We start from the raw sequence: 23,861 nt of genomic DNA on the forward strand, positions 1-23,861 counted from the left end.
AACAGCTGAGACGTGTTCTCCCAAATTCACCTTCTCATTCCAACAAGTCTTCTTTTTGTCATGCAGAGGTCCTTTAAAATTTTAGCATACCTTGGTACTTTTCGGATTACTTCAAGGAGAGATATATTGATTTTCATCTTCTGAAATACTTTCAATATTTACTTTTCCTTGACTTGTTTATCTGTTTTTACTAACCTTTATGGAAAAGGAGGTGGAACAACATAGAGAGATGACACGAGATCGAATTGTGATTCATCTATTTTTTTCTTTAGGGTCATGTGTCAATTGTTTTTTCTTCTTTATGGGATCCCGACTCTTCTTTTTCTTCTAAATTTTCATGTCTTCATCCTCTAGGACTAGTTGTGTGACAACTGTACCACTCCAAAGAGTGACGGCGCTAACATTTTCCCGTGGGTTCACCTCGGTTTGTGATGGAAGTTTACCTTGTGATTCTAAGCGTCCTACGGTCTGAGCTAGTTGACCAATCTGCTTGTCTATTTCTTGTTAATGGACTTCAGTGCGATTCTGGAATTTTTCTTGAAAAAGAGCCAACCTCTCAACGATTGATTCCAATGATGCCTTATGCGGTTGATGGGGTGGTAGAGGTGGCCTTCATTTATATGCTTGCTTAGGCCTCGAGTTTTGTGCATAACTGAAGGTTGGGTGATCTCTCCACCCTGGGTTGTAAGGCCTTTGGGGAGGTCCCAGAAAATTGCCCATTGTGTTCATTTGTGCGCCAACTTCTTCCTATAACATCGGACAATAACTTGTTGGATGATATGGCACTATGCATATTCTGCATAGCCTTGTTGTTCCGATTTTTTCCATAACAAGTAAATTAACTGATCAGTTAATTTATCGATTTTACTTTCAAGAGAAATAAAACTTATCTCATGAACCCGTCAATGAGTTCATTAGAGGGGTGAAACTGTTGAGAATTGGAAGTCAATGTAGAAAATTAAGCTTTTAGCTGCATTAAGAGTCATGTTCACCAGATCTCATTCACTGGTAACATCTATCATCTTCATTTTTAGAGGAGTTAAACCTTCGTAGAAATATTGAAGAAGGGTTTTCTCAATCAACACATGTTGCGGGCAACTAGCACAGAGCTTTTTAAATATCTCCCAGTAGTCGTAGAGTGACTCTCCATCTTTCTGTATGATTCCAAGAATGCTTCTTCTTAGCTCACTCACCCTCATCGCAGGGAAGAATCTGTCAAGAAAAATGCGAGTCATGTTAGCCTATGTGGTAACAGAATATGGAGGTAAATAAAATAAAAATCACTTAGCCAAATCGACTAAGGAAAAAGGAAAAGCTCAAAGTTTGATATGATCCTCATATACTTCTTGTTGTTTCATGCTGGAGCAGACCATGTGAAATTCCGTGAGGTGTTTATGTGGATTTTCATTTGGTAATCCATGGAAGGTAGAGAGAAGATGAATGAGACCAGTTTTTAACTGAAACGAAGTTTCGCCATGAGGGAAGACGATGCAAAAAGGTTTGATGCAAAAATGGGATTGACAATTGGAATGGGTTTTGTGTTATCGAACTTGAAGTTTCTCTCAACATCTGAACTTGATTCTGAATTCGAGTCTGGATCTGTTTGTTGATAATGCTCTTTTTATTGTCTCATTCTTTTTCGAAGCATCTGTGCGTGAGTTCTACGAGCTCGTGCTTCGATCTCCTAGTCAAAATCTACTAATTGACCCGAGTTCTTCTTGGTCATAAATCAAACAAACTTAAATTAATAATTTTGGTTAAGTCCCCAACAATGATGTCAATTCAACAAGCGTCGTTTTACTGTCAAATAAAATTCTTTCTTCTCAAAAATAAATAAGGAAAGAGCATAGTAAAGAGAAATAAGGATAATCCACAAGGACTTAGAAAATTTCCAAATTCGAGTTTGTGTTAACTATTTATCTAGATAATTTGCAGTGAAATAAAACAAGGGGGATTTGGTGGAATAAGGATTAAATAAGAGAAATAGTAAAGAGTGAAAATAAAGAATATTAAAAGCGTAAAGTTAAAAATAGCAGTGGTAAAAACTAGTCTCAAACCTCGCTTTGACTCAATTCATTTATGATCATCAAAATGGATTTTACTTTGAGATTCACGCTGACTACAGTCTACAAGGCCCAACCCTTATAACTTGCTTTTCACTTTGGTAACCAATTTTCCCAAGGTCAATATTTAAATTTCGACTTTTAATTGAACCAACTACAACCATCTTCGTTAGCACAAAATAATTTTAAGTTTTAGAAAAGCCCGACTTAGATCATGTTGTCTCACTGAGTATCGAATCCGATCTCAGTTTCCCTTAGCGGACCGTCGCTAAGTGTGTTCACAGGAAGTTAGATGTGCTACGAGCCGATCCTTCCTCCCAACTTTAAATCAGAACAACATCCCGACCAACATCGATATTTTAAAATGAAAGAATTTTTATTTTCAAAGGTTAGGTCGATTACTTATCCAAATTTCCAGAAAAATGAGAATGACATCCTGAAGATGTTAAGTGCTTTTCAATTCTCACATTTTGAATTGAGTCATCGCTTAGCCTTTGACTTATGAGAAAATTAGCTAAGCATGACGGAAGTGATACTTAGCATGTTTTAAATAAAACTTAAAGTAAAATAGAAATGAAAGCAAAATAAAAAAACTTCTATAAAGCAAAGTAACCAAAACTAAAAAAATAAAGTCTAAGCAAGTGTGTTCAAAGCTTTACCCCAAGGGGTATTTATAGCTTTCTAAAACCCTAAAGATAATATGAAAATTAAAAGATAAATAAATCCTAAAAATAAATCCCAAAATTTTCAAATTCAAACTTAAATTTAAAAAATAACTCCTCCTAAGATAACTATGTTCGTCCTCCTTCTAGGAGGTACTGACTGGATCTTTTAGAAACTGTTGTTGATTGGATCTTCTAGAAACTGCCACGTCGGACCGTACCATGTCTAGTGTTGTGCCCATGCCTCCAACCATAATCGAAAAATAAAAAATGTAGATTGCGCCCTTCTTACTTCTAATTTTGGAAAACATGCTTCTATATGAACATAAGCACAATAAAACCAAATCAGTAGTAATAAATTCATAACACGAAAGAATTAACAAGTAAATATCTTCAATTTAGAACACTCATGGGTGAGCCCAAAGGCTCAAAACCCTTTGTAAATCTCTTTCCTATTTGGATTCAATCCTTCACAAATCAAACCCAAACTTGGTCCATCAATTCTAATTACTCAATTATTCCACTCCATAGATCTCTCGGGTCAATTCATCTTCGTTGACCCAAAATCTGAAAATATTACATATTGAGTCTCAGATCAAATAAATAGATTCAGGTAATTATATTATGATCAAATTTACCATATCTAATTACACTTTTAAAAATGCATATTAAAAATTCTAAAAAGAAAAAAGAGCATAGAAAAACAAGAAAAGAGCATAGGAAAGCAAAGAACAAATTTAAAGAGAAGAAATTCCGTTTATTTTGAAGTAAATCACCAAACAACTCCACAAATGCATGAAAAGAAAATGGATGTGAGTTGTTGTGATGCTTTACTTTAGGTCATAAACTGTGTATATACACAGTGCTGATGGTGGCGTTTGCTCAAACGTGACACTCACAATCCCACAATAATTCCTCACGCCAAGAATCTCTCCTCCAACTCCACCGCCGTCATCGGATTTTCCCTCACATTATTTCTTTTATAGATTATTGGTGCTCGGTCGGTTCATGCTTACAGGTTGCTTCCTTCACTCTTACATATACCAGCTGCTTTTATTCATTAATTAAATATGTTTCTTATCTGTTATTCAATTATTATACTCATTTTTAATTTCTCTACTATAAAGAAAAATTAATATAACTCTAAATTTTTTTTGGTTGTACTTCCGGCTATTAAGGTTTTGTTTTGATTATTCTGGATCGACTCGGGTCGTACACCTGATGTTGTGGGTGAGTCTCCCAATAGATATTTTTTACATACACAAAGACTCGAACTCAAAATTTTGTTTACCTCTTGAACTAACCCTCGTTGATAATATAACTCTAAATTTTAATTGAACAAAAAGAATTAACAAATGATGAATGCATAATGCATGATGTTTTATTCATATAAAGAATTCTGTTCATATATATTGCTGAAGTCAACTGGTCCGTTTTAGACAAATGAGTCATGCCGATTCACACTATATTATTGTATTACCAAAACAAATCTCAGGTTCTACACTAAACTCCAAAGCTGTTTAAATAACAAATAATGACTTTTTTTTTTTTTTACATTTTTAGAATGTAATGTTACTTTGCTTCTGCATGTGCTTCGATGGCAAGGCTTTACCCACTCCTAATTATTGGAGTCTAAAAAAACGAGTAATTCATCAAATTATTGGTTATGATATAACCGGTATGTTTTTGGGTGGTTTACGTAAACATGATATTATATTAGAGATGAACTTATAACATTTTAAAAAAATAAAAACATATTAATAATAAAAGATATAAAAGAATATTTAAATTATATGAAAATTTAAAATTTTAGAAACAATCGATTTATCTGTGAAGCTGCTTAACGCAATACCCTAATTAGTGTAAACCCTATACATAATGAACAAAATTCTTAGCGTAAACCCTATACATAATGAACAAAAATATTATTATTTGATCACTATTTGTGTTTTCTGAAGAAAGAAAAACTCATCTAAATCCAATATAGACTGAACTACGATTAAGCTTGATAGTAAAAACGTTTTTTTTTTTTTTTAAATTTCACAAAATAGATTAACCATAAGTTTACTTTTCAAAATATTATTGAACCTTATTTCTATAGATTTGCTTCCTAATGTTATTAAAAATATTGACCTTATACTAATTACCTTTTATTTTAGTAATACAAGATGTTAGACTCCTTAAAAAAATCAATAGTTTAAATCTTAATATTATGATGAAATAAATTTAGTTAAAAACGTCACCCTATAATAAATCTTTATAATAATGGATCCAAATTAACCGATCAATTAATTAGATATAATTGATCTATGAATTACTTAATGACTAATTTAAAGGGAGATCTAAATGGGTTAGACACCAATAATATATTAACATCAGGGATGGATTAGGGGAAAGCTAATAGGGGTGGTCGTCCTATGAAATTTTCAAATTCTCGTATAAAGTTTTTTTTATCTCCTATTGATAATTTATTTTTGCTCCCTAATTTTTTTTGGATAATTAAGCTTTATTAACCAAAATAACAGATCCTTGCTACAAAACGATACAATCAGAGTATCAAAAGAATGGGGAACCTATGTACAAACAAAATTAAACTATACCCCAATTGCTACATAAAACTAAATTTATGCTATCATTTCTATTAATGTTCCTATTACTTAGAACAGTCCTTACAATCATCTTAACGTTGTTGATGATTTCTTCAGCACTTCGGCTTTTCCCTGTAAAAATCCTTCGATTTCTTTCCTCCCAAATAGTGTAATTAAAATCGCACCACGAGAGCCTAAAAATAGTAGAAATCATGGACTTGCCCTTCCATGAATTTGCTGCTCACTCCAACAGACTGGACCAGGAGGTGAAATGCATGTTCAAACTGGACAGATGGAGCAGAGAACTCCAAATAGAAGCTGTATACCTGCAAGTGGCAAAAAGATGGTCTCTAGTTTCAATTTCATCATGGCATAATATACAAGCAGCATTAGAAATAATACTGAAATGTTGTAATTTGTCCTTGGTTGGGAGACGATCCAGTATGATCATCCAAGAAATTATGCTATGCTTCGGGACATGGAGAGAAAACCAGATCAGATTATGCCAAAAGACTTTGTTATTTTTGGGCCGAATCTCTTCCCAAATTATTTTAGTGTTAGTTGCAGAAGACAACATCAATGATCTGGCTATGGTTCGTATTTTCAAAATACGCTTAAAAATCTAGCTTGAATTATGTGGTTCTGTCATGGTCCAGAAATCCTGGTTCTTGATAATACTAATTTGAGTCCAGGATACCTAAAGTGAACCTTCACCAGCAAGAAGTTTTCTGGTAAAGTGAATCAAGCGCGCACTATTCCAGGATTTAATATCCATATGACCTAAACCACCTTCAAACTTTGGATTACAGATTTTCCCCCAACTCACTCTTGTTCCTACAGCTTTTGTGTCCGAGCCTTTCCGAAAGAATCTTGAACACAGTTGTTCAATTTTCTTGATAATAGAAAGAGGTAAGAAAGTTGCCTACACCAATAGTTTGCAACGCTACAAAGAACAGTCTTGATGAGCTCCACCCTTCCTGCATAACTCATCTTCTTTCTTGACCATTGGTGAAGCATGTTCTTGATGTTGTCTATAAGGGCTTGACAATCCTTTTCAGTTAGTTTCTTGGTGACCAAAGGGACACCCAAATAACGAACAAGAAGTCTTCCTTGTTTAAAGCCAATAGAACTTATGATAGTTTCAAGGGTGTGGAGAGAAATGCCAGCTGGTAACTCCATAAAAAGGTCATATTTGGGACCTTTTCACTTAAGTTATTGACTGTCTTAGAGCTCATATAGGATCATATAGAGGCATTTAGGAGCATATAGTTGCATGTGGTGAAATTCTGTTTGTCGCGGCATTTTATTTTGTAATCAGTGCTGCTTTATTGGGAAAGTGTTTGTCTGGTGATGTGAAGGATTTGGGAGTAAGGAAAAGCAAAAGGGAAATGCCATGACATAAGGAGACCGTTGAGCAGAATGCAAATTCCGAACTAGTTGGTATTTCGAGAGCGATCAGAACGAAAGAAGAATATTTTTAGTAAGAGCCAATTGTCATGGCATAAAAAGTGCTTTCTGCAATCAGCCATAATGGAGGGGCCAGTTACCATCTTTGCACCGACTCTCACATAAAAGGAATGAACTTTAGGGTACTAGTGTAATTTTAACACAAAACCCTAGGTTCATTCTCTCCTATAAATAGAAGATGAAGCCTGACTTTTTGCAGGGACTTTGGAGAATTTTAGACAGCCGCCAAGAGCCTAAAAATTCAGAGAAAAATATCTCTCTTTTTTCCGTCAATCGTTTTATTTGTGGCATTCCTCCGTTGACAAGCTATAGGGAGTGGCGAACTAGGTGTCCGAGAGGAGCTAGATCACTGGGACTATTCGTGGTGGTCGAGGGAACCTCCAAAAGTGCACGTCAAAGGCTTTTCCTCCTTCCCTTTGCTCTTTTCTTTCGTTATTTGTTATTTGGGTTGTAAGGAACGTATTAACTTGCTTTGTGTTTGGTTATTTCGAACCCCACCATGAAATGATCTTATTTGGTGGGAGTTTATTTTGGATATTTAAGTTTTGCTTTAATGAATGATTGTTTTTCTATGTTATAATCTGTTTTGCTTATGAATTTTAATGCCTTAAGGTTGTAGGAGCTATGAGAGTAGCCATTCCTTAGGTGATTACTTTACCTATGTAGTATATCCTTAGATTCGAGAGAAACTAGGAGGAACCACATAAGCAAGGGGTTCTAGATAGTAACTAGGCCTAATCCACATTAGAGATAAGACTAGGATTTCATTCGACTAAAAGGAGTTGTGCATGAGCGATAGGTTAGATGTTAATGCTGCCGCAAAAAGGTATTGCCAAGACATATCCTGTTATTGGACCAATAGGATCCCTGCAGTAGCTAACGCCAATCGGTTTTTCCAAGGCATCCTTAATTTGTCGAGTCCCTTGACTAGAGATAACATAGGGCACCCTTAGTAAACTCTGTCGGGCAGATAAAGCATAGAAGTAAAACCATTCTGAGAAGTGAACTTAGATTTTCCTAGGTAACTCCTATCATTCATTCCCATAGTAGCTTGTCGTGTGAGGAGTCTAAAGTCCTTATAATCAAATCCAATATTTACAGTTTATTTTGCCTTTACATTTTTATTTGATTGCAGTACACACAATTCCTTTGCCACAACATATCCATTTGCTACCACATTGTCATCGTTCCATTTCCATACCATCCATTCATTTTGACACAACATTATCATTTGTATATATACCATCTCTAACTTTACTTAGGTGACAGAGTAAAGTGTCGTGACAAACTTATTTGATTTCCTCCAATCCCTATGGAGAATAATACTCACTCATCACTTTATTACTTGTTCGATTGTGTATACTTGCACACATATCCGCACCATTTATAGTACTCACAAACAACAGACAAGTTTTTGGCGTCGTTGTCGGGGATTAGCATCTGGAAGTTAATTTGTTTTGTCATAGCATTATTATTTTACTTGTTTATTTATTTATTTTAGATAGTTTTACTTTTTATTTTCCTTATCTTTTTCAGGTTTTTCGCGGTGTATGACCCGAAGACATTCGGATGAGCCATTAGAACGGTTGAACCTGAGATCGAGAGGCTTTTTAGACAAAGAAGACGTGCTCAACGTGCATATATATCAAATCGGAAATCAAGGCATTGGTCATGAGGATGATCAAAATGCCGAGGTAAATCTAAATACTGAGAATGCAGCCCGACCTCATGCCATTCGTGATCACTTAAACCCGATCTTAGATGACTTAAATCCTAGAATAGTGGCACCAGAAATTCAGGCAGCCCACTTCGAGCTCAAACCTGTCATGTTCAATATGCTGAATTCCATAGGGCAATTCGGGGGCATGCCAAATGAATATGTCAAGCAGCATATTCATAACTTCATGGAGGTGTGCGATTCTTTTTGCCAACAAGGAGTGAACGAAGATGTTCTGAAATTAAAGCTATTTCCATATTCCTGTGTGACCGAGCAAGAGATTGGTTGAGTGGCGTTCCAACGGGTTCAATGGAGTCGTGGATTGATCTGTGCAAAAATATTTTGCTACGGTATAATCTTCCGAACATGAAAACCCAACTAAGGAACGACATTGCTTCTTTTCATCATTCGTCAAGCTGATGACGAGTCGATGTATGAGTGCTGGGATCGATACAAACCATTGCTTTGCAAATGTTTAAATCATGGTTTTGAAGATTGGACGCAAGTGGTGATGTTCTACAATGGAGTTAATGCACCCACGAGGATGATGTTAGATGCCTCGGCAAATGGGACATTACTTGATAAATCACCAGCATAAGCATTTGACATTTGGACAGGATTGCCACCTACGATTATTTGTTCCCATCCATAAGGCTTGGACTTGGGCATAAATCATATGGAGCTTTCGAGCTAGACTCTAAGGATAACGTGTCCACCCAACTTGCTACTATCACCAACATGTTGAAGAATCTGCAAAGGCCAAGTGAGGTGAGAGAAGTGAAGGTAGCTCATTTAGCATGTTTATTATGCCACGACAATCACAATAAGAGTGACCGCCCGACTAATCAAGAATCCATCAATTATGTAGACACTTCAGCCGAGGCAACAACAATCCTATTCTAACACATATAATCATGGATGGCGTCAACATCCAAACTTTTCGTGGGGAAACCAAGGAACCAACAATGCTCATCAACCAACTCGACATCAGAATTTCAATGACTCCCAGGGATTTCAATCGAATATGCCATGGCATAATTCCAACAAGGGAGGGCCATCTTCATCTAACACCAGTTCTTTGGAGGCCACAATGCAAGAGTTCATAGCAACAAAGACAATGCTGTAAGACCATGAAACTCCATAAAAAACCAAGGGCTCTGCTTCAGAGCTATAGTTCGTTGTTGAGGACATTGGAGAATCAGGTTGGTCAAATTGTCGTGGCATTACAAGAACGACGACCAAGACATCTATCGAGTGACACTGAAGTCACAAAACCTCATGGAAAAGAGCACTGTAGTGTGCTAACTCTACGAAGTGGTACATGAATTAATGTCGAAGACAAGTTTGGGGAAGATCGAAGGATAATTCACCCCCTAAGACTGTACAAGGTGATCAAGAAGTGCTAGAAGAAGCACCAGAGAAAGAGGATAAAGATGAGAGTTCATCAAGTAAAGTGACTGAGGGAGCAAACAAAAATGCCAAAGCAAATTTTGTTCCCACCCCGTCAGTACAGAAAGTCAGACCCTACCTCCTTTTCCGCAAAGACAAAAAAGCATAACGAGGATATTCAATTCAAAAAATTTGTTGACATTCTGAGTCAACTTCAAACCAATGTTCCTTTTCTAGAGGCTATGGAACAAATGCCTACATATGTTAAGTTCCTCAAGGAGATTGTGACAAGAAAAGAAAGGCTGAGTAGTGCGAGATAATTGCCACGACAAAAGAATTTTACTCATCCTTAAGCAAGCTGCCACCTAAGAGACATTATCTGGGCAGTTTTATCATCCCATGTTCGATAGGAGACAAATTTATTGGGAAGGCACTATGTGACCTTGGCTTAATCGTGAACTTGATGCCTAAGTAATTTTCATGAAGCTTGGGATAGGAAATGCGAGACCCACATCTGTCATCTTGTAATTAGCTGATCGATCACTTGTGCATCTTGAAGGGCGAATTGAAGATGTCATCGTGTGGGTCGACAAGTTCGTTTTTTCCTATTGATTTTCTGATTCTGGACTGTGAGGTAGATGCCACAGCACCCATCATCTTGGGGAGACCCTTCCTAGCTACCAGGCGTATTCTCATTGACTGCGAGAGGAGCGAGCTGACCATGAGAGTGGCCGATCAACATGTCACTGTGAATGTCTTTCGATCCCTCAAGTACATGGATGATTCTGAAGAACGCCAAAGCATTTTAGAAGTGGATACAGTAATCACGAAATAAGCAGATCAATTTTGTCAGGACAACTTCATTCAGCTGGGACCTGATGAGGGGTTATTCGAAGACTTAAAGGCTGGAGAGCCTAATGATTTTTCTATCGAGGAACAATAGGCTAGCTTCCTCAAAGCTAGCCTAGGTACGCATTTTGAACCTTTGAATTTTGAAGAGTTTGTTCCTCCTAAGCCCTCATTACAGCATGCTCCTACCCTAGAACTTAAGAATTTGCCACAACATCTTAAATGTGCTTATCTGGGTAGTAATGAAACTTTTCCTGTGATTATTTCCTCTGCCCTTACTCCTAACCAAGAATCTAGTTTGTTAAGTGTTTTGTCACAGCATAAAAGAGCGTTAGGATGGACGATGGCAGATCTGAAGGGAATAAGTCCAACTATCTGCATGCACAAAATCCTGTTGGAAGAATGACATGGCAAATCCATAGAGCCACAGCGAAGATTAAATCCAATCATGAAGCAAGTCGTGATGAAAGAGATTCTCAAATGGCTTGACACTGGAGTGATTTACCCCATTTCAGATAGTTCTTGGGTGAGTCCCATCTAATGTGTGCCAAAGAAGGGAGGCACGACCGTGGTGGCAAGCGAAGACAACGAGTTGCTACCTACACGCACAGTCACCGGGTGGCGAATGTGCATGGACTACCGCAAACTCAACAAGGCCACCAAGAAGGATCATTTACCTTTGTCGTTCATTGATAAAATGTTGTATCGACTTGCTGGCAAGGCATTTTATTGTTTCTTGGACGGATACTCGGGGTATAATAAAGTTTCCATCGCACTGGAAGACCAAGAGAAGACAGCGTTCACGTGTCCCTATGACATTTATGCTTTTCGAAGAATGCCTTTTGGACTCTGTAATGCCCCAAAAACTTTTCAGCGTTGCATGCAAGCCATATTTTCAGACATGGTTGAGGATTTTCTGGAAATTTTTATGGATGATTTTTCTGTTTCTGGAGATGATTTTCAAAAATGCCTCGGTAATTTGCCGAAGGTACTGAAGCGATACGAGGAGGCTGATCTCGTGTTGAACTGGGAAAAATGCCACTTTATGGTGACCGAAGGCATTGTTATAGGCCATAAGATTTCTGCAAAGGGCATTGAGGTTGACAAGGCCAAGATCGAGGTGATCGAGAAGCTACCGCCACCAACTTCTGTCAAGGGCATTCGGAGTTTCCTTGGACATGCTGGATTTTATAGACGATTCATCAAGGACTTCTCCATAATATCCAAGCCCTTGTGCACCTTGCTGCAATAGAACCAACCGTTTGTATTCGATCAGAAATGCCATGGCGCATTCGAAGAGCTGAAGCAAAGACTTATCTCTGCACCGATCATAGTTCCCCCAGATTAGACGACACCGTTCGAACTAATGTGTGATGCAAGTGATTTTGCCGTGGGAGCTGTGCTTGGGCAACGTAGAGGTAAAATCTTTCATGTTATATATTATGCCAGTCGTACCTTGAATGAGGCACAATTAAACTATACCACCACTAAGAAAGAATTACTTGTCGTGGTATTTGCATTTGACAAGTTTAGGCCATACTTGATAGGCACCAAAGTCATAGTTCACACTGATCACTCAGCTATAAAATACTTAGTGAACAAGAAAGATGCCAAGCCTAGACTCATTAGGTGGATATTACTATTGCAAGAGTTTGACTTAGAGGTAGTTGATAGGAAAGGTACAGAGAACCAGGTTACAGACCATTTATCTAGCTAGAAAACATTTATGAATGCCATGACATTTTTTATATTAAAGAATAATTCCCTGACGAGAAAATTTTATATGCCATGGCAATTCCAAGGTACGCTGACCTCGTTAATTTTCTTGTTAGTGGTCTTTTTCCATATGAATTGAACAGTCAGGGCAAAAGAGGTTTCTGCATGATGTCAAGTTCTATTTTTGGGACGAGCCGTACTTTTTCAAGCAATGTGCTGATCAAATGATTCGACGGTGTATCCCCGAAGAGGAGCAACGCGATATCTTACACCATTCCATATAATACCCTGTGAAGGGCATTTTGGAGGTGCGAGGACTGCTGCCAAGGTCCTCTAATCTGGCTTCTACTGGCCATCGCTATTTAATGATGCCTATGAATTTTGCAAGGCCTGCGACAGATGCCAGTGTACTGGAACATTTCCAGACGATATGAAATACCGCTACAAAATATTTAAAGATAGAGCTATTCGATGTTTGGGGCATCGATTTTATGGGATCGTTCCCATCTTCTTTTGGAAATTTATACATTTTACTCGCGGTGGACTACGTATCCAACTGGGTTTAAGCGATTGCAACACCAAGGAATGACTCGAAGACGGTGCTCAAGTTCCTTTACAAGAACATTTTACTCGATTTGGAGCACCAAGAGACATTATCAGTGACAAAGGCACCCACTTTGACAACAAGCTAATTACCAAGGCATTACAGAAATACGGAGTGCGGCATAAAATTGCCACGGCATATCACCCACAAACAATTAGGCAAGATGAAGTGTCTAATCGTAAAGTCAAGCAGATTTTTGAGAAGATGGTGAACCCCTAAAGGAAAGACTGGTCCCCAAAACTCGATGAAGCGCTCTAGGCATACCAGACGACATTTAAAACACCTTTGGGAATATCGCCCTTTAAGATGGTATATGGAAAAGCCTATCACCTGCCAGTTGAGCTAGAACATAAGGCATACTGGGCAATCAAGAAGCTGAACTTCGACGCACAACTAGCTGGGGAGAAACTATTGCTCGATCTGAATGAGATGGAAGAGTTTCGAGAACACGCATATGAAAATGCCAAGCTCTACAAGGAAAAAACGAAGAAGTGGCACGACAAAATTATTTTGCCACGACATTTTCATGTTGGACAGAAAGTGCTCCTGTTTAACTCTAGGCTCAAACTCTTCCCTGGCAAACTGAAGTCACGATGGTCGAGACCATTCGAAGTCCACCATGTTTACCCGTATGGCACTATGGATATCAAGAACATAGACAATGGGTCCGTCTTTAAAGTCAATGGCCAGCGCCTGAAGGCATACCAAAGAGTCCTACCATTGCATGACAGACTGCACTTTTCTTGCATGAAGTTGATACTGGCCCAACATCTTAAGATGCCGTGACATTTTTGATTTACTCTTGTTCATAAATAAATGTTTATTTTTTTACTGTTTATTCAGTTTCCTTTTATTTTACTATTTTATTTTTCTTTGCAAGGTTAGGGTCCATCCATATTTCAACTGTACCAGCATCATATTCTGAACATTCCAGCCCCACACAATTACAAAAGTGCACACCTCGCACGATCGCCGCACCACCACAAGCATGAAGTCAAGGTACCTTGCATTGCATTGAATTTCATAGCATGTAGTTTAGATTTTTTCTTAGTTTTTATTTAGCATTGAGGATAATGCTTCTCTCAAGTTTGGGGGAGGTAGGGTTCTTAAATCATTGCATGACAGTATTAGTAGAATGAACATGCCATGACATTAGTAAGTTGTTGAATTGGTTTTCTGGAATAAATTAAGGATGCCCGATGATGATGAACTCTTGATGGCTAGGATTAAATGTACATGACTGTTGAGGATAATAGAACCAACTCTATGGCTTGCTTCTTTGAAACCCTTGAATACATGATTGTATGCTTTTTCATGCTTAAGGAACTTAGAAATTTTTTATAAGAGAATTCTTTATGTCTTGTCATAAACGATGAAAACCCCACTTTGTAAAAAAAATTGAAGTTGTGAATAAATGCTTCGACATATCTGTAGAGGGACACTCCGCTATACATGGAATTTCCTAGAAACTCCAAATAAATAAATGGTAGCTATGGTATATGAGTGAATGAAAGTAGTCATGGATGACTCTACTTGACTAGCTCGGGGGTGAAAGGTATGCTCCCTTTCACCTAGAGTGTGGGATGGTAGGTGTGATGGGCTGACTCCCCTCGTAGCAGTGTTAAAAAAAGCAAAAAGGAAAAGAAAACAATGTGGGAGTAAAAATTGTAAATGTCGTGGCAAAACAAGAAAACTTGTGTAGAAAATTTTTAGGTTTGTTAAGCATGGACTTGATACAAACACGCATACACCCACACAAAGAATCTTGCCGTAGGGACAATACTTGATTTCTAAAACCAGTCTAGCATCTTGAAGACAAATGTTCTAAGGGCTAAAATTCTATCCCATATAACTATTATGCTTCTGAATTTGCTTAATACTATCCATTGCTTGAGGACAAACAATAGCTTAAGTTTAGGGGTGTGATAACTCCGTAAAAAGGTCATATTTGGGACCTTTTCACTTAAGTTATTGACTGTCTTAGAGCTCATATAGGATCATATAGATGCATTTAAGAGCATATAGTTGCATGTGGTAAAATTCTGTTTGTCACGACATTTTTTTTTGTAATCAGTATTGCTTTATGGGGAAGGTGTTTATCTGGTGATGTGCAGGATTTGGAAGCAAGGAAAAGCAAAAGGGAAATGCCATGACATAAGGAGACTGTTGAGCAGAATACAAATATCGAACCAGTTGGCATTTCGAGAGCGATTAGAACGAAAGAGGAATATTTTTAGTAAGAGCCAACTGTCATGGCATAAAAAGTACTTTCTGCAATCATCCATAATGGAGGGGCCAGTTACCATCTTTGCACCGACTCTCACATAAAAGGAATGAACTTTAGAGTGCTAGTGTAATTTTAACACAAAATCCTAGGTTAATTCTCTCATATAAATAGAAGATAAAGCCTAACTTTTTGCAGGGACTTTGGAGAATTTTAGACAGCCGCCAAGAGCTAAAATTCAGAGAAAAATATCTCTCTTTTTTCCATCAATCATTTTTGCCGCGGCATTCCTCTGTTGACAAGCTATACGGAGTGCTGAACTAGCCGTCCGAGAGGAGCTAGATCACTGGGACTGTTTGTGGTGGCCGAGGGAAGCTCCGGCAGTGCACGTCGAAGTCTTTTCCTCCTTCCCTTTTCTCTTTGCTTTCGTTATTTATTATTTGGGTTGTAAGGAACAGATTAACTTGCTTTGTGCTTGCTTATTTCGAACCCCACCATGAACTAATCCTATTTGGTGGGAGTTTATTTTGGATATTTAAGTTTTGCTTTAATGAATGATTGTTTTTCTATGTTATAATCTATTTTGCTTATGAATTTTAATGTCTTAAGGTTGTAGGAGCTATGAGAGTAGCCATTCCTTAGGTGATTACTTAGTGTTCTAGAGAATGCCTAAGTAGCATATCCTTAGTATTCGAGAGAAACTAGGGAGGAACCACATAATCAAGGGGTTCTAGATAGTAACTAGGCCTAATCCACATTAGATATAAGGCTAGGATTTCATTCGACTAAAAGGAGTTATGCATGAGCGATATGTTAGATGTTAATTCTGCTACAAAAAGGTATTGCCAAGACATATCATGTTATCTGGACCAATAGGATCCTGCAGTAGCTAACGCCAATCGATTTTTCCAAGGCATCTTCAATTTGTCAAGTCCCTTGACTAGAGATAGCATAGGCACCCTTAGTAAACTCTATCGGGCAGATAAAGCATAGAACTAAACCATTCTGATAAGTGGACTTAGATTTTCCTAGGTAACTTCTATCATTCATTCCCATAGTAGCTTGTCGTGTGAGGAGTCTAAAGTCCTTATAATCAAATAGTATTTATAGTTTATTTCATTACAGTACACACAATTCCTTTGCCACAACATATCCATTTGCTACCACATTGTCATCGTTCCATTTCCATACCATCCATTCATTTTGCCACAGCATTATCATTTGTATGTATACGATCTCTAACTTTACTTAGGTGACAGAGTAAAGTGTCGTGACAAACTTATTTGATTTCCCCCAATCCCTGTGGAGAACGATACTCACTCATCACTTTATTACTTGTTCGATTGTGTATACTTGCACACATATCCGCACCATTTATAGTACTTACAAACAGCGGACACCAACCGTGAAGAGTTCACATTTTCCTACATTAAGTTTCAGTCCAGAAAACTCGTAGAAGCAGTCCAAGACTGTAATGACACCCAAACAGACTGAAGGTTACCTTTGTAGAAGATTAGTAAGTTGTCAGCAAAAGACAAGTGAGTGAGTCCAAGATTCTTGAATTTAGGATGAAAAAAATATCCCTTTATAAGCAGCAGTGTTGAGAAGTTTGGACAGAACATTCATAATCAGAACAAATAAAATAGGGGAAGTGGATCTCCTTGTCTTATCCCCTTAGCACCCTTGAAATAACCAATCAAGCTTCCATTGAAGGCAATTGAGTATCGAGCATTCAAATAGCAAGCAGTAATCCAGTCAATGACTTTAGTTGGAATTTCCAGAGCTTTAAGAACTGCCGAAATGAAATCCAATTTATGGAGTCAAAAGCTTTTTGAAGATCAATTTTCAAAGCACACCTTGGTAAAATAGATTTCCTCCCATACCCTTTGACAATCTCTTGAGCAAGAAGGGTATTGTCAACTAAACTTGTTCCCTTGACAAATGCAGATTGATTTGGAGCTATAATCCCTGGAAGCAAAGGAGTTATCCTATTTACAAGGATCTTAGTAATTGCTTTGTAAATCACTGAACATCATGATATAGGATGGAAATCAGAAACTTTGCTTGGGTTTGGAATTTTAGGAATTAACGCAATAGTGGTCGAGTTAAAAGCTGGGTAAATAAAATATTCATGGAAGAAGTATTTGACAGCCTTAAGAACATCATTACCAACCACCAACCAAGTTTTTTTGAAGAATAAGGAGGATTACCCATCGGGGCCTGGAGCCTTGTCATTGCCTTGATTGAAGATGGCTTCTTTATCTCCTCATTGGTAACTTCTTTAGCAAGCATTTCTTTGTCTTCCAAGGAGGAAATTGGGTGGCCAAATCTTTAAGGAGAGAAGAAAGGCATACTTTGGTATTAGGATCTTGAGAGCCTAATAAATATTTGAAGTAATCGATAATTTCCACTGACATATCTTCAAAAAAATCAAGTCTATCCCCCTTATTGTTGACCAGGACTCTTATAGTCTGTCTTTTGTTCTTAGTAGCAATGATTGAATGAAAAAAATTTGTACATCTATCACCTTCTTTAATCCAATGTACTTTAGCTTTTTGTTTTAAAAACATCGATTCAACTACTTCTAACTAGTTGAATTCTCTCTGCAGTTCAAGTTCTTTCTCCAAGGGACCATCACCTTTTAAGGTAAGAAGTTGTTGCAATTCAAGTTCAACTCTATTTTGAATGACTCAAGCAGAAATGTTACTAAAACAGTCCTTGTTGAGATTTTTAAGACTAGTTTTGAGACGTTTAAGCTTTGTGAATAAGATCTTCATTGGGTTGCCTTCAGTCTCCAAATTCCAGAGTAACTCACAGTTTCAAGAAATTTTGGGTGGAGTGTCCAACAATTAAAAACTTTGAAAGGTTTGGGTCTATTAGCATGGACCTCCTTACTTAAGTTCACCAAAGCCATGCAGTGATCAGAAGGACCCGGAGCCATGAATTCTACATAAGAATGTGATACATGCACCAGAGTCCATAATACATGCTTCTTTGGACTAATGTTTCTACTCGAACCTATTAGAAGAACAAAGTCTCGAAGATTCAAAGCATATCTATTCGGTAAGTATAATGTGAATGAATCATTAAACTGTTCTAATGTTGCTCCCTTTAATGTTTTAGATTCGAGGTCGAATCTTTTTGAAGAAAGGGAGGATGATACATGCATCACAAGGCTCACATCAAAGGAAGAAGTAATAACTCTTCCAAATGATCCACTCGTCCAAGCATTGGAAAAGAAGATCAGAATAGAAACAGACTTACGACGACTTTTGAATGGGATCCTGATCTTATTTAGTCAAGATGTCTTCTGGAGATACGACCTTCTGTCTCTTATCTTTCCAACGGTTCTTGAATCGCATCAATCCAATATTGGTAACTCAATATATGGCTATTTTATTGAAGACGGTGCATGCAGAAAATCCTATACGGGATTAATACGGATTTTGTAAATATTACGAATTTTCAATATTTTTATTGATTATTTGTAATATAACTTAATATAGGATGATGCATTATCTTTTAGGATTAGATTTATTATTTTATTATGAATTAAGGTCGGGTTAAAAGTATTATCTTTAGTTATTATTATTTTATTAGGAATTAGAGTTAAGATATGTTTAGTTTATTATTATTTTATTCATTAGTTATTTAGGACCTTTAGAATTCAGCCCCTATATAAAGGAGACTTCATTAAACTTTGTAATTGAAGATTTCTTTGATTAATAATACAACGAGAGTTCGTTTTTGCAAGTGCTGATTGCCTTGTGCCTTCGAAGCTTCTTCTCCTGGAGTTCTTTCAAGTTCTTGTGAGGGAGATTAATCTTCACACTCCAATTTGCCTTTTCATCGCGACTAGGAGGGTTGGTTAGAGCCATTTATCGTGTTTTCCTTTTCATTGCGACTAGGAGGGCTCGATAGAACACTTATCCATCTATTTTTCCACAAATCCATCCACACCATCAATCATCTTTACCGTTCACCTTCATAAGGGAGATCTTTTGATTTCTTTATTATCTTATTTCATCTTTCATTTATTTATCTTTTGTTTATTTTATTCTAATCGTGTTGTCTTGATTCCATCACATAAAAGAAACCCTAAACAATCCTAGCAACTGCCGCCATCTCCCCATATTCATCACCTTTGTTCTTCATCGAGTCTAGATCTTTCTAGGTTTGATTCTTCAACAAGAGCAACGTTCATCAATCCGCCACCGCTTCCCTATCAGAATGGGGGAAAGATTCAAACCATGAAGGGTTGATTAAAACTCTATCTAATTTCTGAGCCAAGTAGTTTTCACTTTGCTTGTTACTCCATGAAAAGGTAGGACCAAAATAAGGATGATCTTGTAATTGGAGGTCTTGAGTTTTTTCTTGAAACTCTAGCATATCTGAAGAGTTGATCAATACCCATTAGATCACAGTCTGAGCTCTCGTAATTGTGCAGAATCACATTGAAATCACCTCCCAAGATCTATGTGAGGTTACTAAAATTGGATTCAATATGCCTAAGATCATGCCATAGCTGTCTTCTAAAAATTCCATTATTACCACCATAGATTGCAGTAATAATGAAAGGATGTTCCTTAAACATTCCTTTAACAGTGATGGTTTGAGCCGAAACATAGCATAAAGAGAGATCGAAATCTTTTCTCCACAGTAACCAAATTCTTCAATTCTCAGCAAAATCGTAGTTGGTAATACAATTCCAATTTTCAAAGGAAGTAGCAAGAATATTAGTAGATTTATCCACTTTCAATCGAATTTCCATCAAACAGAGTATTGCAACATTATTTTTGTCAGCCCTTTTAAGGACATTACCTTGTTTAAGAGAGTTGTTTAACCCTCTTACATTCCAAAAGCTAGAATCATTTCCCATGTGACGAGGAGCCCATGTCTCCTCCCTTACTATATATTGTAGATACTTTGTGTTTTTCTATGTGAGCCTTTTTCTTTAATTTGAGATCTTTAATCACCTCAGCAACCCAGAAGCAGCAGCTCTAGATTTTTTAACTTGGTTATCAATCGAGCTAAGTAATTCAAATCTATTGGAAGATCCTGTAAAGGCTTTTTTACTTTAGATGGTCTATCCTGCCCCTCTTAGCTTGCGTTGTAGGATTAGAAGAGGAATCAATTTTCTTGTCAAACTCAGGATACTTAATTATACCTTTTTCTCTAAGTTCAAGAGGAGTTTCTGGATCTTTAACAGTGAGAGAAGAATCATTGGGAAGATTATGAATACCAGAATCGACCAAATTAATAACTTGAATGTGCGAGTCAGAGCCTAATTTAATACCTTCTTCATTATCCTTACAGGGAATAACGAAAGATATATCATGATTAGAAGAATTTAAAATTTGATTATCATCAGCACTATTAACTTTGGAGAAAGATAGGAAGAAATGGCATATTCTTTTTTCCTCAAGACAAGTGATAGAGCTTGAGAAGAGCTAGGGAATTGATTGCATCCTTTTGTACTGTGACCAAACACGTTACATTTCTTACAACAAGAAAGAATCCACGTCACTTCAACAATAATTAAAGATGTTTGGCCATTGTTTAGTATAACATCAATATACCTAGGAATATAATCATTTACCCCAATCTCTATACAGACTTTAGCGAATTCAAGCCTAGTTTTGGATGCTGTGACAGAATCCATAAAAAGAGGAAATCCAACAGTGCTAGCTATGTAGCTCAGACCTTCATTTGAGAACAATTCAAGAGGGACATTATATAAATGTACCCATAAAGGAATTCTAGAAAGATCAAAATCTAACTTAGACATGTTTGGCTCCCATTTCCTAAGAATCAAGGGTTTGTTGAAAATATGCCAAGGTCAATTCTCCATAACCCAATCCCTAGCTTTCTCTGAATTAAAAGAGAAAAGGTAAAGGTTATTACCTGCATAATTGATCTGCACCGAAGCACCCTGTAAGGGTTTTTTTCCACAGATTTTCAATAATCTGTTGCAACGCAGAACATTTAGGTGTTGCTCCGAGGAAGTGTCCAACTAGTGAGAGTCTCCATTTAGAAATTCCATCTTCGAAAACTTCAGGAGGTGGGTGAACGGTCGGCGTTCCATCGTGCAAATTAGGAGGAAAATACTGAAGCTGATTCCCAACAAAGCACGAAAATAGTTTTTTCCAATCCATCAGAAACCCGAGGCAACCTTTGAACACTGATGAAGAAGAGATAGATGATGAAAAACGGAGAAGGAATGATCGAATCGCTGGGAACGCAAGGTCTTGAGTTGTTTCTTGAAACTCTAGCATATCTGAAGAGGTGATCATACCCATTAGATCCGCTCCCTGAAATTTTAATTCATCCCCTAAAATTTTATAAGTTCACAATCTAACATAAAATCACGCTTCTATCTCCTATTAGCATGATTGTATTCGATTTGCTTACGAAGATAATATTATTAAATAATTAACTAACAAATTGATGAGTATTATTAGTAAAATTTAGTTAAAGGAGAGGTTTATTAATTCCCAACAAGTGACAACAACCATTCAAAAATGTAAACTTTGGGCAGATCTTAGCAACCTCTAAATAAAGTGTGTATGCAGTGTTAAAAAAACAGATTACTAAAACTATGAAGAGATAAAAAGAGTTCAGAGAAATATAAGTTTGGTCCAAGCAAGGAAAAGGCAAAATAAAGGTGGAGAAGCGCAAATTATGTGGTTCCAGTCTTGCAAACCAATTCTTCAAGTAGGAATCGTTGGGAAAAAGTAATGGGTTTGCTTCAAAGCCAACCGAATCTCACTCCTTTCCTCGCCTTCTCATTGCATCTTCTCTTTCCTCCTTTCTTCTCTCTATATATAATATTTGTTTATATATGATTTGTAGCTTTCTGGGTTGGGGAACATAATATATTTGTTTACAGGAGTGCTTTCCTTCTCTTATCTGATATTTCCTCTTGTTTTCATCACCCCGTATTGGAGTTGAATTGGAGATGATTATGATGATGATGGAGAGTCAAGAGGAAACTGTTGTTTGTAACGATCAGTTGCAGATTAACAAAGGGAAACATAGTAAGCGCTCGAGGCAGCTGTCTCCTCTGAGTTTGGCGATGGCTTCGAGCCCGACGACAACGGTGACGACTTCTAGTGGAGGGGAGAGTGGGAGGAACAGTGATGATTCGAGAGGGTTTGCATCTCCGGTAACATCTGTTGCGTTTGCAGAAAGCACTGAGGAAGACGAAGACATGGCTAATTGTTTGATACTTTTGGCTCGAGGTCAAACAAGAAAATCAACACCCCAACTGGTTTCTTTGGCGACGACGAGCAAGACAATGACCGGGGTGTATGTTCACCAGTGCAAGACGTGTAACCGGTGTTTCCCTTCGTTCCAGGCGCTTGGTGGACATAGGGCAAGCCACAAGAAACCCAAAGTTGTTAACGATGAAGAGGACAATAAAGGGTTGATGTTTGTGAAAGAGGATGTTCATCAGCCATTCAATAACATGAATACAACACTTTCACTTCAGATAACGAATAAGCCTGTTTTAGGCGATAGCATCAAACCCAAAGTTCACGAGTGTTCGATCTGTGGAGCCGAGTTCTCATCCGGACAAGCTCTTGGGGGCCATATGAGGAGGCATAGGTCATTAAATAATGTTCCAATTCCGACTCCGACAACAACGACGACGACGAGTGTTGGAACAAGGATTGTGAGATCTGAATCAGAAGATAAGTCCAAGAAACCAAGAACTGTTCTGCAATTAGATCTTAACCTTCCAGCACCAGAAGATGATCATCAAAGGGAAACCAAACTTCCATTAGTTTCCAAGCAGGAAAAGCTACTGCTCTTTCCGGTTTCTTCTATGGTTGATTGCCATTACTAGAAGTGCAAACTCCAAGTGTTTAGTCAATGTTGTATCATTAACTTGGATTATTTTTCTCATAAAATATCATTCATAATTGTTCATTAATTTAACTGGTTTCATGTCGGTCAAAATTGAAAAATTCTTAATTTGGTGAAGTATGTTAACTTTTTATTTTCTTTTCCATGGTAGCATTTGATCCATAGAAAGATAATTTTCATTTCTTCCTCTTTTGGCCATGAGTTCTCCACCACCAATTCCACAAATCGAAAGTGGTGGATTAGGTTCTCTTGTTTGGTTTGCAAGAAAGTTAAAGCTCCATACTTGTCTTTATCATTAACATGACAAAAATATTTAAACAGATGGTAACCAACCCACCTAGATTAAGTAATCTACACTACATATACTCCCACACTTGGCTTTAGAATCATAGTTGTTAATATAGTGACCCATGTGAAGGAAGGGGAAAAGTTGGCCACTTGATTTAGCTTATTAATAAGACAAAGCCTAATCTCATAGCTAAACTTTTAATTAAGAAACCTGATCATGTTGTGTTGTCAACATGGATGGATCAAGGGGCGGTTAGGGCAGTCGCTTCCCTTGAAAATTTTAAATTATAGTATATTTTAGATTTTTTTATTTGCAATAGGCAATTCGTCCCACTACTTTAAAAATTAGAAGGTTGAGAAACCAACCATGATGGCATTAATTACAATAGTTTGAGATTGGATAACAGGTTTTTCACTGCAAAAAA

At 37.3% G+C, this 23,861-nt stretch overlaps 2 protein-coding genes across 2 annotated transcripts; one reads left to right on the forward strand and one right to left on the reverse strand.

The window, feature by feature from the left end:
• Nucleotides 1–998: 998 nt before the first annotated feature.
• On the reverse strand, nucleotides 999–6,492 carry LOC120180960. The gene is made up of 3 exons (XM_039186227.1): nucleotides 6,268–6,492; nucleotides 5,536–5,639; nucleotides 999–1,212 (listed from the first exon to the last, which is right to left on the reverse strand). Exons 1-3 carry the CDS (start codon nucleotides 6,490–6,492, stop codon nucleotides 999–1,001), a joined length of 543 nt encoding a protein of 180 aa, XP_039042158.1.
• A 15,396-nt stretch (nucleotides 6,493–21,888) lies between these two features.
• On the forward strand, nucleotides 21,889–23,153 carry LOC120180888 (zinc finger protein ZAT5-like). The gene has a single exon (XM_039186172.1). It carries the CDS (start codon nucleotides 22,238–22,240, stop codon nucleotides 23,126–23,128), a length of 891 nt encoding a protein of 296 aa, XP_039042103.1. The 5' UTR covers nucleotides 21,889–22,237; the 3' UTR covers nucleotides 23,129–23,153.
• The last annotated feature ends 708 nt before the right edge of the window (nucleotides 23,154–23,861 follow it).

This window comes from Hibiscus syriacus, unplaced genomic scaffold (assembly GCF_006381635.1).
Source record: "Hibiscus syriacus cultivar Baekdansim isolate YM2019G1 unplaced genomic scaffold, ASM638163v2 tig00112503_pilon, whole genome shotgun sequence".
Lineage (NCBI taxonomy): Eukaryota > Viridiplantae > Streptophyta > Magnoliopsida > Malvales > Malvaceae > Hibiscus > Hibiscus syriacus.